At 35.8% G+C, this 19,348-nt stretch overlaps 1 protein-coding gene across 1 annotated transcript in view; it reads right to left on the bottom strand.

The window, feature by feature from the left end:
* Positions 1-1,105: 1,105 nt before the first annotated feature.
* LOC132549273 (cadherin EGF LAG seven-pass G-type receptor 2-like) overlaps positions 1,106-19,348 on the bottom strand; it is a 62,239-nt gene continuing 43,996 nt past the window's right edge. The window contains exons 15-36 of the mRNA XM_060213190.1: positions 19,118-19,307; positions 18,779-18,880; positions 18,456-18,550; positions 17,747-17,956; positions 17,086-17,269; positions 16,637-16,780; positions 14,609-14,720; positions 14,222-14,398; positions 13,713-13,872; positions 13,185-13,391; positions 12,855-13,008; positions 12,616-12,682; positions 12,257-12,323; positions 11,648-11,727; positions 11,146-11,314; positions 10,543-10,629; positions 9,519-9,783; positions 8,184-8,354; positions 7,993-8,070; positions 7,478-7,654; positions 5,111-5,267; positions 1,106-3,557 (exon numbers count right to left, since the gene is read on the bottom strand). Coding sequence (XP_060069173.1) covers positions 3,533-3,557; positions 5,111-5,267; positions 7,478-7,654; positions 7,993-8,070; positions 8,184-8,354; positions 9,519-9,783; positions 10,543-10,629; positions 11,146-11,314; positions 11,648-11,727; positions 12,257-12,323; positions 12,616-12,682; positions 12,855-13,008; positions 13,185-13,391; positions 13,713-13,872; positions 14,222-14,398; positions 14,609-14,720; positions 16,637-16,780; positions 17,086-17,269; positions 17,747-17,956; positions 18,456-18,550; positions 18,779-18,880; positions 19,118-19,307 — 3,078 coding nt within the window. The 3' untranslated portion in view covers positions 1,106-3,532. The remainder of the gene's footprint in view (positions 3,558-5,110; positions 5,268-7,477; positions 7,655-7,992; positions 8,071-8,183; positions 8,355-9,518; positions 9,784-10,542; positions 10,630-11,145; positions 11,315-11,647; positions 11,728-12,256; positions 12,324-12,615; positions 12,683-12,854; positions 13,009-13,184; positions 13,392-13,712; positions 13,873-14,221; positions 14,399-14,608; positions 14,721-16,636; positions 16,781-17,085; positions 17,270-17,746; positions 17,957-18,455; positions 18,551-18,778; positions 18,881-19,117; positions 19,308-19,348) is intronic.

The following is a 19,348-nucleotide window of genomic DNA, read 5'->3' as shown; positions in this document are numbered from 1 at the left end:
TGATTTGGGTGGTGGAAAAGTTGTCTGTAAACATGGTACATGATTATTTGATCCTGTGACACAATTACCTAGCTACAGGGTGGTATAGGACTGCATCTTCTCCTACATTTCTCAGGTAAACTTGTGTTTGCTGCAGTATGATAAATTTGTCTTTCCCAAGGGGAAAAGGCATGTAATAAAGGGTGTGAAATTGGGCAAAAATTGTGACCATTTTGCAGAGGTTGATACAAGCCAGGTCTTTGTTTATGCTCGTCAGATAGCAAATGAGAAAAGACAATCCCTATTTCATATGAACAACCCTTGATGAACTATTCCAAACAACTTCAAAAACACATGTAGCCAGGTAATTAGTTGCCTTGAAACGAGGTAAAAAAAAAAACAAGAGGTCTTGATGGTCACCCAAGATAAGCAATATTGAACATAAAGATTAAAGGATAATTACCAAGCGACATGAAACAGAAATTGTGGTACTGAATATAGTAAGCCATGTCAATACATGCATACCATCAAAACTATCATCCTTTACTGATAATTCTTATAAAGTTATTTCCAGTGGGAAATACAGGTAACCAACATTAAGCTCAAAATGAAAATTTGACCCCACCCATCAGTCCCTAAGGGTCTGTCAGGATCAACCAAGTTTGAAATATTTCCAATAGAAATTAAACTGTGCTCAAACATTTAGTTTTCCTATATAAACTATAGTTAACTTTACCCTCTCCCCAAAGATTTAATGGGAGACCCTGGGGCCATGAAATTCACAATTTTGGTAAAGCACCTTAAAATGCTTCCATTCATGAAGAGTATTTGATTCTACCACATCTGGGTATTAAGAAGAATGTTTTGAAATCTGAGTCAATTTGACCCCTTTTGGTCCTGCCCCTCAGGCCCCTGGAGGATGGAGACTGTATACATCACAATTTTTGTTCAACTTAGGTCAGGAAAGGTTTATGCAAAATTTCATGGAAATCAGATCAGGGGTTTTCGAGAATAAGTAAAAAATGTTGAATTGTTTACAGACACACGACGCTGGATGAAGGTGATTAGAATAAGCCACCATGAGACTTTGTCTTCGGTGACCTAAAAATAACTAAAAACAAAAGAGTGCAATTCAGTAATTTTTAATTTTTCATATTTTTCTATAAAAACAGACGTTCTGTACAAAACGTACAGGGCCCTAAAAACAAGCACATTTATAAAACTGTACATTTGTGTATACATTTGATCTATTGATCCTCAGACGGTATCAATAATAAATTACACCTTTCTCACATGGATTTATATAGTTACATATATATATATAAAATGTGTGACAATTTGTACACAACATATTCCATACATACTGACAAATTATTTGTTCCACATATACAAATATAGCATAATACACATACATAATGCAGTAAAAATTCTCATACATCACTTCATCACAGACAAGCATTTAAAAGGCAATTATCAAATTGTGAAGAAAAAAATTGTAGAAAAAAAGAAAATTTGATACCGGATTTAGATAAGTGAATTTTCTTTGTTTTACTATGTAATATAGAGAAATCATTAATATGTAATGGTAGATCTAAAAACTAGTCAAGGAACACGATTTTGGTTTCCAGCATTTACAAGTCTATGATGACCTATTTAATTTTGAGTCTTTGTACTGGAAAATGTCTATAAATGTCGTCAAGATCTCAAAATCAAGTAGAATTCCCCTCGCCCTCCCATACATCATGATGTATATGTGTACCAATATTTGTTCTTCAATGCCAAGTTTTGATTTTATCGCAGTAAATCTACTCTCATCACTACAAATTGATCCAAGAACTCACAGCTCTCCTGTTATATGCAGTATAAAAATATTGTTAAATTTTGCAGGGCTAATATTTTGTAGTTGTCCTTTTGTTCATGGGCATCAAATACATGCATGTCTACACTGATATTAAGTTTGTAACATCAATTGCCTATACTTTTATTTAACGGTACTTAATTTCATGCAATCTTTGATGATTGTGAACATGGTGATATTCAATCTCCAAATATTACCAACTACACAGTATCAGCAAATGAGACCTTATTTGTGATGGTTTTCCCCCATAGTAATGCATACATTACATTACCAACATGGTGTAAAATTGCTGGAGTAAAATATAAAGTACCTGGTATATTGAAAATGGCTAATCAGTCAAGAAAACACAAGTGATATGTGACCAAAATAAGAGTTTGTTGTATCTCCGGAGTTGATGAATGAAATAGTATATTTATATTGTAATACTGATACATACTGTGTACAAACTACAATGGAAAACTACTCAAAACCTACGAGGATAGAAATACAAAGATCTAGAAATCAAAAAAACAATACTGGACGCAAAATGATTGTATTAGATGTATTTAAAGAATCAAGAATGTTTAAATTTGCATAATTGTCCTTATATGGATTTCTTAAAGTGTAGGAAGTTATAAATAAACAACCTATTATGGATTAATTGTATAAATTGATAAATATGGCCGCTAACTGTACACAATCTTACCTACATACAACACAAGATCAGCTTTGTCTTTAAAACAAACTGCAAAGGTTATATAAGGTCATCTGGATTATATTCCTGACATGTAATTGCAAAACTTGAATTTAAAGCACCAAAAAAATCCAATTCCTTGCTGCATTAACATGGCACTGGGTTGTATCCAATATATTGATACATGTTACAGAAATGGTTCACTGGAATGATAATCATTGACGATGATGTAGCAGGACACCAATATCTAAGCAGACCGTCAATCTTTGGTATTCAGTGTGCAATAATTCGAAGGAATGAAATGGATTATGAATTGATGCTTCATATTTTGAGTTTTTTTTTTTCAAAATATTTGACAAATCTATGTTTATTGAAATGCTTCTACCTGTTACACAATTCAATAATTTTTTTTAGTTTCTCAGTTTCTGCTTCTTACTTCAAGACTTCTGTATCAGACTCTCATTTTCTTCCACTCTTGTTACATCATGAATTAAATACACGACTAGGATGGTCTTGGACAATACAGATTAAATACTGAGCACACACAAAGAAGTCCTAACCACAGGACTGTCATATATTACAGACATTTTACTTCCCACATCATATGGGGAACCTGTTCTACCGGTATATACGTTACCATTACAGTTTAAAGTGTCACAAAAATTAACTGGCATAACATACAAAAATTCTATATATTTTACATTTCTCATCAAAGTATTTAACATGTACATAAGGATTTCATTTCTCTTAATTTGTAGATATATTGGCTAGTTAATTCTGAGTGATTATGCAAGTCATGGTGAAATAATGACATTTATGAAGAAATTTATAATGAAGATTTGATGAATGTGACAACGAATACAAAAATGTTAATGAGATAATGGTAAAATTTTGGACAGCTGAGATCAAATTATTGTAACTGGATGTTCACTAAGTAATCCAGGTCTGTAAATGCACGACCCTTGTCCAATACTCTGGCAAAAGATCACGTTACCATGCTGATATCATGTGGACATGCACTGTCATACAGAGGTTTCGTGGCTGCATCTGTGGAGGAAGAAACAAGACACCGATGTACAACAACATATCATGCAACATGCAAAGTGCAACATAATAATTAAATCATATTATATAGGGATTTCCTGCGGGTTATAATGCCACTTGTGTGTCCTGTATGTAAATTGATATTACTCTTGGAGAAATATACTACCACTATTTTAATTTCGCAAGAAGCCCAAAATATCTAAATACAAATAACGTCTTGAAAGTCAAAAGTGAACTTATGGCCTTTTGAAATGAAAAAAATATATATTAACTGAACAGCAATGTATACATGTATAGTAATAATCAGGGCTAGCTCCGGCTCTTAATTTGATTTCCCAAAATGAAATTGTCAGAAAGCCTTATTACCAGTAACTGCCTCCCTGATACAGTATTACATTATGATATCAACTTCTGTGATGGTACACCTGTATTACAAGTCGCAGTACGATACAGATAGAAGAAATACTGAGAAGGTTTAGATTACAGGACACACAACATCAATTTCCCAGTTCACACTTCCCAACTAAAGAATATATACATGCTTCCAAACAGTGATAATTCAAAACATGAATGTAACAACAAATACACCAAAAAAGGTGAAAAAAAGTGCAACGTGCAGTAATGAACAAGTCAAAATATAAACTTCAAAGCAAAAACAAAATTGCATATGTAAATCATGACAAAATAAAACAGGTCAAGCTTCAGTGAAATATAGCACAACTTTACATTTTATCCAATTTTTGCTGGATATCTGTATGAAGTAATGTTCAATATCATCAGAGATGACTTGTCCTCTGATCTCCACTGTACCAGATAAGTACATCTTTTAAAATAGTTATCACAATCTGTCAGTATTATATTTTCAGATTCACAGCAAATAATATTTGATGTAAGAACCTGGTATCCATCGTCCCAGTGTCTGGGTACTTACTCTAGACCATCATAGACAATCTAGTGTCTGGGTACTTACTCTAGACCATCACAGACAATCTAGTGTCTGGACTCTAACTCTAGACCATCACAGACAATCTAGTGTCTGGGTAATTACTCTAGACCATCACAGACAATCTAGTGTCTAGACTCTTACTCTAGACCATCACAGACAATCTAGTGTCTGGGTACTTACTCTAGACCATCACATATAATCTAGTGTCTGGGTACTTACTATAGACCATCACAGACAATCTAGTGTCTGGGTACTTACTCTAGACCATCACAGACAATCTAGTGTCTAGACTCTTAACTCTAGACTATCACAGACAACCTAGTGTCTGGGTACTTACTCTAGACCATCACAGACAATCTAGTGTCTGGACTCTAACTCTAGACCATCACAGACAATCTAGTGTCTGGGTACTTACTCTAGACCATCACAGACAATCTAGTGTCTGGGTACTTACTCTAGACCATCACAGACAATCTAGTGTCTGGACTCTAACTCTAGACCATCACAGACAATCTAGTGTCTGGGTACTTACTCTAGACCATCACAGACAATCTAGTGTCTGGGTACTTACTCTAGACCATCACAGACAACCTAGTGTCTGAGTACTTACTCTGAATCGGAGGATATACTTCCATTATGAGTTAGGACCTGCACCTTGACGCGAGGGTCTGGAGGGGGGTGAAAAGGTCCATGAGTATTACTACTGCTCGAGTCATTCAACAGACTGTCTGTCCGCACTGGCGGCATAATATAGTCCCTGTGACTAGCTGTTACAAGAGAAAAGTAGGCAATAACGGTCTGCGACTAGCTATGATATGATGAAACACCAATATTGAACAAGTTACATCATGTAAATGTCTATGAATATCTCTCTCTTCTCAATCTTTTTGACAATCATATGCCATTGACACAAAAGTTATTTTCCAACAAATATTTTTCTTAAGTGAAATTCAAAGACATTTACAGTTGCTGTATGTAACTGAGAAAATGCATAGTACAGAGTTTATTCCAGAGTGACTTTAGGTTTGCAACCTTTTTAAATCTGCCATACCTATAACAATTTTTTCCTCGAATTTTAATATTTCAAGAGTGCAAATTTTAGTTTCAAACATCCTTCTCTGGAATGACCTCTGACAAGATAACATGGTTTAACTTGTTCAAATTTCCATATCAGTCTACCAGGAATGAAATTTTGGTTAGAAAGCTTCATCCACCAATATCTTTTACTTCCATGCACATAAATTTTTTCATAATTTGGTCAAAATACACCGGGTAATGAACATTTGTTAAACTGGATGTCATCAAAAAAGCTGTAAATACACATAAATGTGAGCAAAAAGGAAAACAAGTACAAAAATTACGGACGACTTTTCCAAGCAAAATAACATACATGCCAACATTGGGAAGAGATAAAATTGTTCTGACAAATTGTTGATGGTTGAGAGAAATATCTCGCATGCTCAGCTTGAAGTAAAAGACAGATGAAGTGTGAATTATCAATTTGTAATTTAAAGCAGACAAAGAGTGTATATATATATATTAAACAATTCAGAACATGCTACACACAAAACAGATGTAAAACTTAATATTGTTTGCTTAAACCCAAAATATCCCTACTCAAATCATACTTTTTAACGACAAAGATATCTAATCTGTTTTCTGTGACTTGTTTCATATCTTATTTTAACAAGAATGTTTAAATCTGACAGTGTTTGCCAACAATATCAGAGCAAGAATCATTTACAGAAATAATTATAAATTATTAACTGAATTATTGGTATGCAAATTGAAAAGAGAACAGCTGATACTTATACATATAAAATTTCTCCCTTCTCAAAACTTTTTAACTGTGTTTAAGCAAACAAATATAATGGATACAGGCTAAAAGGTTATGTTATATCTCTAGCACTGATATGGAATGGTCATAAATAAATCTATGTTAAAATAATTTTGAGATTATAAAGACTGACTAGAAAGGTAGAAATACTGTATCCTATAATTACAGTGCTCAGGTATCCTATAATTACAGTGCTCAGGTAAGTGAACCAGGAGTGTATGTAAATACTGTACTTTTTAACATACTTTCAAGTGGTACTCGCATGGTTGTGAAGTTTTTGGAAATGCCTTATCAATTTTCAGAGGTTTCTACATGACATAAGTAGTTTTTAGGCTTAAAACAGTTGAATATCGTAACGTAAATATTTGCCCGGATATAATTTTAGCACTTTATATACCATAAGCATTGGACATAATTAAAATGGATGAAAAAGCATTTTCTGAACATTCTTTTCAACAGCAATTTTGTGAATGTGTCAGTTTTACTTAAATTTTGTGAATGTGTCAGTTTTACTTAAATTGGAAAATGCACAAAAATTTTCACATGACAAAGCATGTACATTTTACAGAGGAACCGGATATATTAGGAAACACATGCACAATAAGTTATGGAGATTAGCAGCTTTCAGAAGATGCATGATTGATAGATATTTCCACTTCTGTCAGATATTAATTCTCTCGGTCACAACTTTTGCATCATGTTAATATGTAAATCCATGTTATGTACAATGTGTACGAATAGAAACTCTACAGAAACGGTTTATTTACATAAAGCGTATGTACAATAATTCTTGTTATAAATTATTTCACAACCAATGGGTATGATATTGTATAAACTTTGTACAGAAATGATTGCTACATCTTTTTAATTACTGTTCTGAAAACAACGCAGTTTTCAACTTGTTTGATTCGTGAAATCACCAATACTGAAATTACTGTCTGAAATGCAGCCTTAGAAGGTACAAAGTCGATTGTCAAAATCAATGCGATATTTTGTAAGAAAATGACAAATGACAACATCATGAAATTCAAATTACTGATAAATATACAGTTATATAAACTGGCCATAAGCTAAACAGAAACAGTTGCCATGGTTATCTGAGCATCATCCCCATCTTTACGTAATTGGCAGCCTTTTTACTACCTTGAAGCTCCTGTGCAGGCAGTGTTACATCTGGAGGTACGCTAGACATGGTGACTTGGTCTGACTGACGATAGTCTTCAGACTCTGTGAACTGGAATCCAGACAAGTTCGGGTCTCCTGGCCAATGACCATACTGTTGTTGTTGTTGTATTTGACTGTACAGTGGTGGGTTTACTGTAAACAGAACACAGTTTATGTACTAAAGTAACAGGTAACTGTAGGCAAATCCCAATGTTACAAGAAGCCACATGGGCCTGGATCACAGGCCTGATGTTTCATGACATGTTCACAATAGCTGAAAATATAACAAGGTACCAAATGAACAAACAGTAAGCTCTGTAAATCTTTTAAAAGTTTAGACAACTGACCCTAGTAGCTCTAACAGTGTTTTATCTCTGCAACTTTAAAAATCTTTTTACAAAGAAAGCTACAACCAGGTATGTACAGGTTCAGGATCATGACCATACATCTGTGAATATCCTACTTGTATCATACATCTGTGAATATCTTACTTGTATTGGCATTATTTTTCTGTTTTTCAGCATCATCCATTTCTTTCTTTTTCTTCCTTGCTTGTTCTTTGGCTTCCTCTGAAATGGGATAATATTTTGTTATCAATTTAGGAGTCATTAACTAAGACACATGTTTAGAATCTTTACACTGAAACTAGATATATTAATCTCTAAATGCTGTACCAACTCACCAACTTTTTGATTTAGAGGTATTTCTTTTTCCCATGTGAATGCAACATCATCTTCATCATCTGAGGAGTGACTTGATGCCAAACTGAGGCTAGCACGTCCTACGGACCCATCACTGTCAGAGTCCGAGTCATTCCCTGATCGTTTATTTGGGCCGTCCAGGTGATCATTAGCTGGAAGTGAAAATTCTGATTTATAAGAAATTCCCTCAATTAAAAATATTAAATGGATTCCTTCTAACAATCAGTCAAGATAAACTGAGGTTCTCTCTAACAATCAGTCAAAAATTCAGGGATTCCCTCTGACAATCAGTCAAAAAATTCAGGGATTCCCTCTGACAATCAGTCAAAAATTCAGGGATTCCCTCTGACAATCAGTCAAAAATTCAGGGATTCCCTCTGACAATCAGTCAAAAAATTCAGGGATTCCCTCTGACAATCAGTCAAAAATTCAGGGATTCCCTCTGACAATCAGTCAAAAATTCAGGGATTCCCTCTGACAATCAGTCAAAAAATTCAGGGATTCCCTTTGAAAATGAATCAACATAGTACAAGATTCCCTCTGATGATCAGTCAAAAAACAAGAAGTCCAGGGTTCCCTCTAATAAACAATCAAAAAAATTTGCGACCCTCTCTAACAACTGATAAAATTAATATTAGATTCTCTCATACAATTTGTGTCAAATTAGTCTGACTTAACCTCTAGGAATCAGTCAATTTAAAGATTGCTTCTCCCATTTAATCAAAACAGTCTGGACTACTTAAAAAGTTGGGGATTCCTGTCAGCAGTGATGAATAAATTGTGAAATTGTGAAAAAAGGGAAACACAAAATGTTGTTTTAGTAAACCTATACTACCATCCTTTGTGAAGCATAAAGAAGAAAAAATTGTTATAAAGCTATCTACATAATTCAAGGTCTATAACTATGTCAGGTAAAAGCAGAGTGGATGCAGACGAGAAGTTCTACAGTAACATAACAAGTTATAGATATGCTAACTTAATCTATGCTTAATCTTGTAGATGTTCTCAAAATCCTATTTCCACTCTCCTATACAACTATTCATTTTTGCAGTATTAAATTCACTATCTAATATTTAGGAACCAGAAAGTCATTATCAATTATCAATTTCCATATTTTATTTTCACCACTTCATCAAAGTGAAAGCAAAAGATTATCAGTATACTGTACCAAACAAATATCCTGGGGGACTAAACTAAAGAAACTCGTTTGATATTGGAGTAAAGCAGTTTTTTAAATAATTTTGAAAGGGACTGATAAAATTTGTAAATGACTTTGGTGGATCAATGCGGAACACAAAAAAACCAACACGACTTACTGCCGTTTGGTCTTTTTTCGTGATAAGCCTTGAGGTCGTATCCATAGGGTGGAATCCCAGCGTTAGGGGGATACAAGCTTTCAGAAGGAACGTGGCCAGAGGTAGAAGTACTGGTACTACGTAGATAGTCCTCACCCTTGTACAGACCTCCGGAACTCTTACTGGTTGATCGACTTGTCGTCGACGTTGTAGATATACCAACATTCATCGTCCTGTTTAGACAACCATCCATTGAATTGTCTGTGCGATAGGCCAATGCAGATCTCTGTAACAGGTATGATATCAGTCAATATTTGTATCTCATAAAATAGTAGTATAATTGTATCTTCAGTGTTCAACAAGTAAAACCATGCAAATGCTTTGTGTATATGCACAATATATCACAAGAATGTTGAATGGGGTTAAAATCCTCTACACAAACACCATTCCTTGACATTAATTTGGGTTATTTTCTATATCAACTTATCATGTATATTGTAGGAAAGTGATACAGGATACTAGAAATTATAAACAACTATGGTCATTATTCTGTACAGCAAGCTTATCATATTTTTAACTTGCTGAGGCTTGTTAAAATTACACTCTACAACTTCACAGCCAACCACACGAACTGCACAACCATGTCTATTGCAAGCTTTCACAGTATGTGATACATACACAAATCAGATACAAATAAAACACACTCTAAGTCTAGTATTTAATCAAACTTTTCAACAGTAGACTTTTAATATTATGTTAATTGTTTTTTCAGAAAATATTTTATAATTCCATTCATGTTTACATGCAAAGACTAGTTTGACGTTATCTATATTAAATGTAAACATACATGCATGTAGATCAATTAACTATAAGTTAGTTTAATGTCTAAATAAAAATTTGTCTGTGAATGACCAGAGTACCATGACATGCTAGGTTATGTTACCAAAACACAATTAAAATACATCATCCGACACTCTTGTCATGTGCTACACAACCAATAAACTCAACAGATACACCCGATAGTAGGAGTAAATGAAGACAGTACCGAGCTTCTTGTGGCGCCCAAGTTCTCGGCCATTTCTAGCTTCTTGCCTTGACATTTGTACCACTGCTTCTTTAGTTGAAGTCGCACCTGTTAAAGAACACATTCACATGCTTCATACACAGACCAATGGACAGATCCGGAGAATCATAATGCAATGTAAAACAGGCTTAGAACACACATATTAAAACATTAGTCTGTGGCATGCTAAAGGGAGTTTCATGCTAAGGTATCATAAAGCAATTAGTTAGAGTAAAATAAATGGACAATCATGTTGACAGTAAACCCCAAGGGACATAACCCAACCATATGGGACAACGCCCAATAGGAAACTATGTTAACAGCCCCTCTGAATAAAATTGAAAAAAAAAACCTATTGATTGAGAAATCAAAATTTGTTTTCATTCTAGATTTAGCTAAAAGTGTATACATTTACTGGATATTTCATGTTTAAATGTTTCTGTGTTGATAAACAGCTTTTCAGACATACATTGAATTTAATACAACAATTATGTTATCTGTGTAAAATTGAGACTATCCTATCCAGTATTGTTATTGCAGACTAACTATAATAACACTTTTTTGGAGGTGTCTCAGCTTCCCTACCTTTTTATCACCAACAATATAGGCCACAAATATGAAACCACCTTCAGCCAATGAGAAGATGGCATAGGCGTAATGAAGGGGCACCATGTTGTAATTGACGGAGACAAGGCCCAGTATCCAGGTGACGCCCAACAACAGAAGGATGGCAAGGCCACAGAAAATACGAGCCCTGAAAACCAAATGTAACCAATTTAGTTATTGAATGAAATTAGTTTTTAAAAGAAATATTAATTTTCATGCATTTCATTCTAAGAAACCAGACTTCACAATTCTCCTTACATATATAAATTTTAAGTGGTTTGATTTAAGAAATTTTATGCATTTCTATTTTTTTCAATGATAAAAACAACAAACACCATGTAAATTGGTGAAATCTTTATCACCAACATCAGGACAGAACTTTATCTTGTATGTTACAAGGTGAAATTCTCTTAGAATGACTATGCATGAATGCCATTAAGCTGTACATTAAAAATGTGGGTTTAAATTTAGAATAACTCACCTGAATCCTACAATGTCGCTGACATGGACTTTTTCTCTAAAACTTGCCTTCAGAGCCAGTATAAATGTTAGGATAATCACCTGTAATAGAGATACATGTACTGGTCATTTCTACATATAGAGACAGATCCGGACTGAGTAAATCATAGGGACCCACTTTAAATCCCCTTTAGTTGATCATAGTAATATCGTTTGACTATCTGGATTTTCAGACCTTTAGTCCTGATACTCTTAGAGTATCATAGCACAATCTGCTTAATTATCAAATGTTGGTTTATTTTCTGTAAAACTTCATTGCATTTGTTTAATATGTGTGGAATTCATACCCTTGTTCAACAGCTAAGACAAAATATGAAGGCAAACTTTTCACTTTTTAAAGTACTGTAATTAAATGTTTTTAGATTTACCATATAAATCCATCTTTAAGTTCATTATATTTATCTATTTTACATCAATTGTGAAAAAAACATACTTGTTGGCTTGGATAGGGTCGTGGTTAGGCAGGTGACCAATACCTTTTCATGTCTGATTGAGGTGAAAGACAAGTATGTTATCACCAGACAAGCCAATCATCTCAGAACAAATTAATACTCATAATAGCACTACTTACCAACACTCCTACTACTACTGGCCCAGCAAAGCTCCAAATGAAGGCCTGAGCCATGTCCAGCCAACAACTGTAAACACAAAAACATGGTCAAGAGCTGACACGATATGTACAAACAGGATTTTTACACACTTTATATGTCCCTAAAAAATCTTTCAGATTAAAAATTTAAAACAAAGCTTATGATATCTCATTATGATTTGCTTCAAGCATCATAAGATAGTCCATGAGAATACATTCTATCATACCATTCAAACATTTGAAGGCGGCATGAATTTCTTTTAAATCAGTTTGGAGGTTTTTGACATCTGCATGCAAGTTCTCAATAACGTGTAATGAGAGAATTTCCCGTAAATACTTACAACTGTGAGCCGCCATAGCCATCTGTGTACAGGCCGACAGACAGACCAACTATGATGCCTGGTATCACTATAAATAAAACGTATCATATTAAGTCCTTCTCAAAAAGTACCATGATAATCGTAATACAATCATACCCAATGTTAATTGGTTATATTACTCGTTTTATCATCATAGATGTCGTTTGTTGACAATATACTGTTTATCCACATGGAATAAATGAAGACTAAATTGTCCGTACCGTATCCAATGAGATAGTAAAACTTCATGGAACCATAGTTAATGTCCCTGATCTCCGTGATACGACGGTACAGGTGCAACATCTCAACAAACAGCCAGGAGAAAGCCGACAAGTAGAAGTAGTGCAGCGATATAGACACCAACCGACAGAACAGCTGTAATACATAAATCATAAATCACATTACAATGAAGCCAAGGTAATCTTAAATACACGTCAGAGTATCACACTTTCAGAAAATTAAAACTGTTTTCCTGGTGTTTCTATCAATGGATAAAAAAAGCAGTATAAAGATCTCAAAGAATCTTTGGTATTTTAAAACCGAAACCTCACCTCTAGTTCCGTTCTATACACTCCGGAGATAAACGCAAGGTCCGAGATAAAGATGGTGAAGATGAGGTTGATAAGAATACTATTTGCATTACTCTGAAGATGTTTGAAGCACATGAAGATGAAGAATGCCACAAACAGACAGATTAATGCTATCGCTATGGCAATAAAGCTGATCACTTCCAGAGAAATGGCACCCTTGGCAACATACTGCAATAGTGAAGACATTAAAAGAGATTGGATAAACTTTTCAGTTCACATAAACATATCAAAATCAGGACACATATTTGAACTGTATGGTAGAATATTATCAGTGTTTTTAACACTTTCAGGGATCTTTTTTTCTCTCTCTTCAAAATCAAGATCAATACACAATACAGATGTGTTTATAGCAAGTAGTATTTCAGTTCAGAAATAACACCCCTTTTCTTTGCTGAGATAACACAATGACTATTAAAGAAACAAATCAATCATATGAAACTTAATTCTGAAATTCAACATATCAAAATTCTTTTTGTTTTAAATTGATACCTCGGAATCTGCTACATCCATGAGTACACCAAAAGAGGTCATGTGATCACAGGAGCACTCGATGAATATCTGTAGTTTGGGAGGATCATTGCCATCAAGGATTTCTCTTTCATACCGATCAGTCATCTCGCAGCCATTGGTTGACCATTCCGCCACGTACCTAACAAGGTCAAATAAGTTCAAAGGATAAGGCCAAGACAGGAGATATTTATCAAGGTCAAACAAGTTCTTTATAAAAGGCCAAACAAGTTCTTTATAAAAGGCCAAGACAGGAGACATTTATCAAGGTCAAACAAGTTCTTTATAAAAGGCCGAGACAGGAGATATTTATCAAGGTCAAACAAGTTCTTTATAAAAGGATAAGACAGGAGATATTTATCAAGGTCAAACATGTCATCAAAAAGGTAAACTAATGGATACCTCACAACTGGTGATCATGTTCACAGTCGATATGAATGGATTAGCTTGCTCATGAGCATTGATCAAGCTGAAATCAAAAGGGTACTTACGAGTTGGGATTGTGTTTCCAGTAAACACACTGTGGGCTGGACCTGTTTACTGTCATATCTTGCTTGAAAACCATTTTGATAGGCTCAGTCAATGCCCCGGTCACAATCTCCCCCTGGTCTCTTACCAGGAGCGTGATGACCGGGGCGTTCACATCCAGAGGTCGATCCTCAATTTGTCTGAAAGCAAAATTAAACAAACCTGCTTACCACCAAATTTTTTAACAAAAACTGCATAAGATACATTTCGGTATCACATTTTACATGGAAAATGTAACACCATTTTCAACAGTATTTCTAATTCATTGAAATATCACACTTATAAATCTATTATATGTAACTAAAACATAAATCGGAATAAGAAAAGGTCAGAGGTCAAAGGCCACCTACCTGACAGTTGAATCAAATCTCTTTGGTAAAATGTCTCCAAGATTCTTGTACATGATGAAGCCCACATATGCTGTGGATGATGAGATGGCTTCAAAGACAGGTGCAAATGGATCTATATTAGAAACAAAGATCACATTAGTCATAAGCAGTCTAAATTCATAACACAAAAATCTTCAGGCATGATACTAGACTGTACATACCAAGTGCTTAATCTAAAATAATTGATGGGACACCTGTGGGAAAGGGTAAAAGAATAGAGAAGTTGACTTTTGACTGTGGGGAGGGTAAACACTAAAGAAGTTGACTTACCTGTGGGGAGGGTAAACACTGATGAAGTTGACTTACCTGTGGGGAGGGTAAACACTAAAGAAGTTGACTTACCTGTGGGGAGGGTAAATACTAAAGAAGTTGGCATACCTGTGGGGAGGGTAAACACTCAAGAAGTTGACATACCTGTGGGGAGGGTAAACACTGATGAAGTTGACATACCTGTGGGGAGGGTAAACACTGATGAAGTTGACATACCTGTGGGGAGGGTAAACACTCAAGAAGTTGACATACCTGTGGGGAGGGTCAACTCTCAATAAGGGCATACCTGTGGGGAGGGTAAACACTCAAGAAGTTGACATACCTGTGGGGAGGGTAAACACTGATGAAGTTGACATACCTGTGGGGAGGGTAAACACTCAAGAAGTTGACATACCTGTGGGGAGGGTAAACAAGAAGTTGACATACCTGTGGGGATGGAAAACACTCAAGTTGACATACCTGTGGGGAGGGTAAACACTCAAGAAGTTGGCATACCTGTGGGGAGGGTAAACACTCAAGAAGTTGACATACCTGTGGGGAGGGTAAACACTGATGAAGTTGACATACCTGTGGGGAGGGTAAACACTCAAGAAGTTGACATACCTGTGGGTAGGGTAAACACTCAAGAAGTTGACATACCTGTGGGGAGGGTAAACACTGATGAAGTTGGCATACCTGTGGGGAGGGTAAACACTCAAGAAGTTGACATACCTGTGTGGAGGGTAAACACTGATGAAGTTGGCATACCTGTGGGGAGGGTAAACACTGATGAAGTTGGCATACCTGTGGGGAGGGTAAACACTGAAGAAGTTGACATACCTGTGGGGAGGGTAAACACTCAAGAAGTTGACATACTTGTGTGGAGGGTAAACACTGATGAAGTTGACATACCTGTGTGGAGGGTAAACACTGATGAAGTTGGCATACCTGTGGGGAGGGTAAACACTGATGAAGTTGGCATACCTGTGGGGAGGGTAAACACTGAAGAAGTTGGCATACCTGTGGGGAGGGTAAACACTGATGAAGTTGACTTACCTGTGGGGAGGGTAAACACTGATGAAGTTGACTTACCTGTGGGGAGGGTAAACACTCAAGAAGTTGACTTACCTGTGGGGAGGGTAAACACTAAAGAAGTTGGCATACCTGTGGGGAGGGTAAACACTGATGAAGTTGACATACCTGTGGGGAGGGTAAACACTCAAGAAGTTGACATACCTGTGGGGAGGGTAAACACTCAAGAAGTTGACATACCTGTGGGGAGGGTAAACACTCAAGAAGTTGACATACCTGTGGGGAGGGTAAACACTGATGAAGTTGGCATACCTGTGTGGAGGGTAAACACTGAAGAAGTTGGCATACCTGTGGGGAGGGTAAACACTGATGAAGTTGACATACCTGTGGGGAGGGTAAACACTGAAGAAGTTGGCATACCTGTGGGGAGGGTAAACACTCAAGAAGTTGGCATACCTGTGGGGAGGGTAAACACTCAAGAAGTTGACATACCTGTGGGGAGGGTAAACACTCAAGAAGTTGACATACCTGTGGGGAGGGTAAACACTGATGAAGTTGGCATACCTGTGGGGAGGGTAAACACTCAAGAAGTTGACATACCTGTGGGGAGGGTAAACACTCAAGAAGTTGACATACCTGTGGGGAGGGTAAACACTCAAGAAGTTGACATACCTGTGGGGAGGGTAAACACTCAAGAAGTTGACTTACCTGCGGGAAGGGGCGTGGAAACAACAGACTTTGATAGCAGTATGTAAGTATCGTCATCAAAGGTATCTTGTTTCACTATGTTGTTAAACTTTGGGATTCTCTGGCCAGAGAAATTTTCTGCTGACAAGTTGTCCATCACAAGAACTATTTGAACAGAAAAGTCAATTAGTAATGTCAGAATTATTATAAAATGTACAAAGGACACATAAGTTAACAGCAAGTTTTAATACAAATATACAGTAAGATACAGTAGAGCAACACAATAAATCAAGCTGCACCCTATAGCTGCTCCGACCTTCTAGGACTCTTCAGTGATGCTAGGGGCATAAATTTGGTGGTTTTCGTGTAAACAAACATATCTGTGTAGGAAATTGGATTGCATTTCATTCCAATTTAATCAATTCTAATTTAACCATAACATTTTGTAACACATAAATATTCAGACTCACCAATGTTCTCCGATACCACACTGTAAGGTTTACTCTGAAGGGTGGCTAGATTTTCTGATAAAATAGCCAAGTACTTCTCCAGTTTCCACTGCAGTTCCGCAATGCCACCTGAGTTTTTGTTGATGACCAGCCAGTCCTTATTATAGCGTGGGTCCATCACTGTACTTAGAATATCTAGCATACTCTGAAATACATCAGTTTGATAGTCACATTTTTGATAATGCTCACCAAGACAATTCAATCTTAATATGCTCTTCAGTCTGAACAACACAACAATGCTCTATAGACCACAACATAAGTTTAACATGCTCTTTAGGACAAGACAATTTTATGATACTCTTTAAATATTAGAACACAACACAAATTTTGGTTCACTTTGTGTGACACAACAAAATTTCATTATTCTGTAAAGGACACAACATTAGTCGATTGTACTATAGGTAATTCACTTCAAGCTCGAACTCAATCTTATTGATTCATTGATTCAACAGATAAATCAAACTGATAAAAGCCGAGAACTTTGTGCCTTGGTTTCAGGATTAGAGCCAACAAAGAATCATCATCTGCTGAATTTTTGTCGTATATAACAATAAAAAGTCTATTGTGTCGGGTACAACAGCTGAGGATGACCCTGAGGGAACAGCAATGTTGTGTATGGTACCTGTAAGTATGTGCTGTCCTGCTCTGAGGTAAGACTCAGGCCAGTCTGTTGGACCTCATAGGCTAAAGTCTGATTAAGAATTCGGTAAGTAATGTTGATTTCATTTCCAAACAGTCGTGTGGCTTTTCTTACAGCTTCACTGAGTTTTCTCATTATCTGCTTTGCTACAAAGGTTGTGATCTTCAAGTCCCCAGACTCTATCTTGTTCACCTGAAGAAATATACATCAAAATCATCACATACAAATGAACATTGTTGGTATTTAAACTGTCATTTAAAAAATATCAACTGCTTAAATAACCAATCAAGACACAATTCATTGAAACATTTCATTCCAGAAGACACAATAGTTTCAAAATATCCTGTAATAATCAACCATGTATATATGTTAGCTAGGTTTATTGTTAAGTAGACAGCAGAATAATTTTGAAGTGAGATCTCCTTGAAACATTTGGCGGCTATGTCACTGAATACCATGCGAGAGACTCGCCGCATGATAACCAAAGTATTTGGGATAAAATGTCTTGCTAAAGGAGCCAACAATGGCAGCAGAAGATGCTACATGAACCCAGTTTCCTGAGAAATACTAACTGCCCTAGGTAGGAATCAAACCTAACATGACTAATAATCACCTGAATCCAATGCTTTACTGATGCGATATTGTGGTCTTCAAACCACCATTAGAATCATAAATAAAACAACCAACTCACCTGTGTTTGGAGAGAGAGGAAGTCAGAATGAGTACAGTTGAACAGATCAGGTGCCAACCATTTCCCATCCAAAGAACAATTTCTCTTTGCATCACCTAGAAGCATTAATCTTACTTTAATATCAGTCTCTACAAGGAGTGATAGTATATATACAATACAGTATAAGTATAATCATGTTGTTTCTGATCAATCAAAATATAACATTTCAAAAGATATCTGTGTGATGATAATACATGATCTGAGCTGTGATCTGAAGAAATTATATCAAATATATAGTAAACAATCCCTATGGCTTTAATCTATGTTGAGTATGTAATGCCCACCTATAGCTCCATCAGGACAATCTTGTACTGTGTGGTTCCCAAACAAAACACTATTCCACCATACACCATCAGTGTGGCTACGTGGGCACATGTAGTAATTCACTGAAACAAGCAAATTTGAAGTTATGACAAAGATTCACAAATGATATGTTATTTTTCACCTTTTGTCAGTATCATAAAAGTTTACAAAAGTTACATATTGATATATTTTTCACTTTTTTTTAGGCATTATACCAGCTTACCAAAATTACGTATTGATAAGTAAAACAATATGTTCAATATTTGTTATTTCTCATAATCAGAGTATTGAAATAAGGGAAAAAATTATGTGTTATTTACCAGTACAGCCAACTTTCCGTAGATTAACCTCTGCAAACTCGCTAGCACACTGATCACAGCGTCGACCAATCACAGTGTCTATACAGTAGCACTGACCCGTGATTGGGTGACAAGACTGATTCTTAGATCCATAACTGTAACAGTTGCAGCTCTGACACGAGTCTGATCCTTTGGGTCGGTAGTAGTTTTCCTTCAAACATTAAAACTTTGTGTTAAACATCTATTATGATA

This window comes from Ylistrum balloti, unplaced genomic scaffold (assembly GCF_031769215.1).
Source record: "Ylistrum balloti isolate Yb309-2 unplaced genomic scaffold, AGI_CSIRO_Ybal_v1 Utg370052, whole genome shotgun sequence".
Taxonomy (NCBI): domain Eukaryota; kingdom Metazoa; phylum Mollusca; class Bivalvia; order Pectinida; family Pectinidae; genus Ylistrum; species Ylistrum balloti.
Note: the sequence above shows the minus strand (reverse complement) of the source record. Positions and strands in the feature narration are given on the sequence as shown.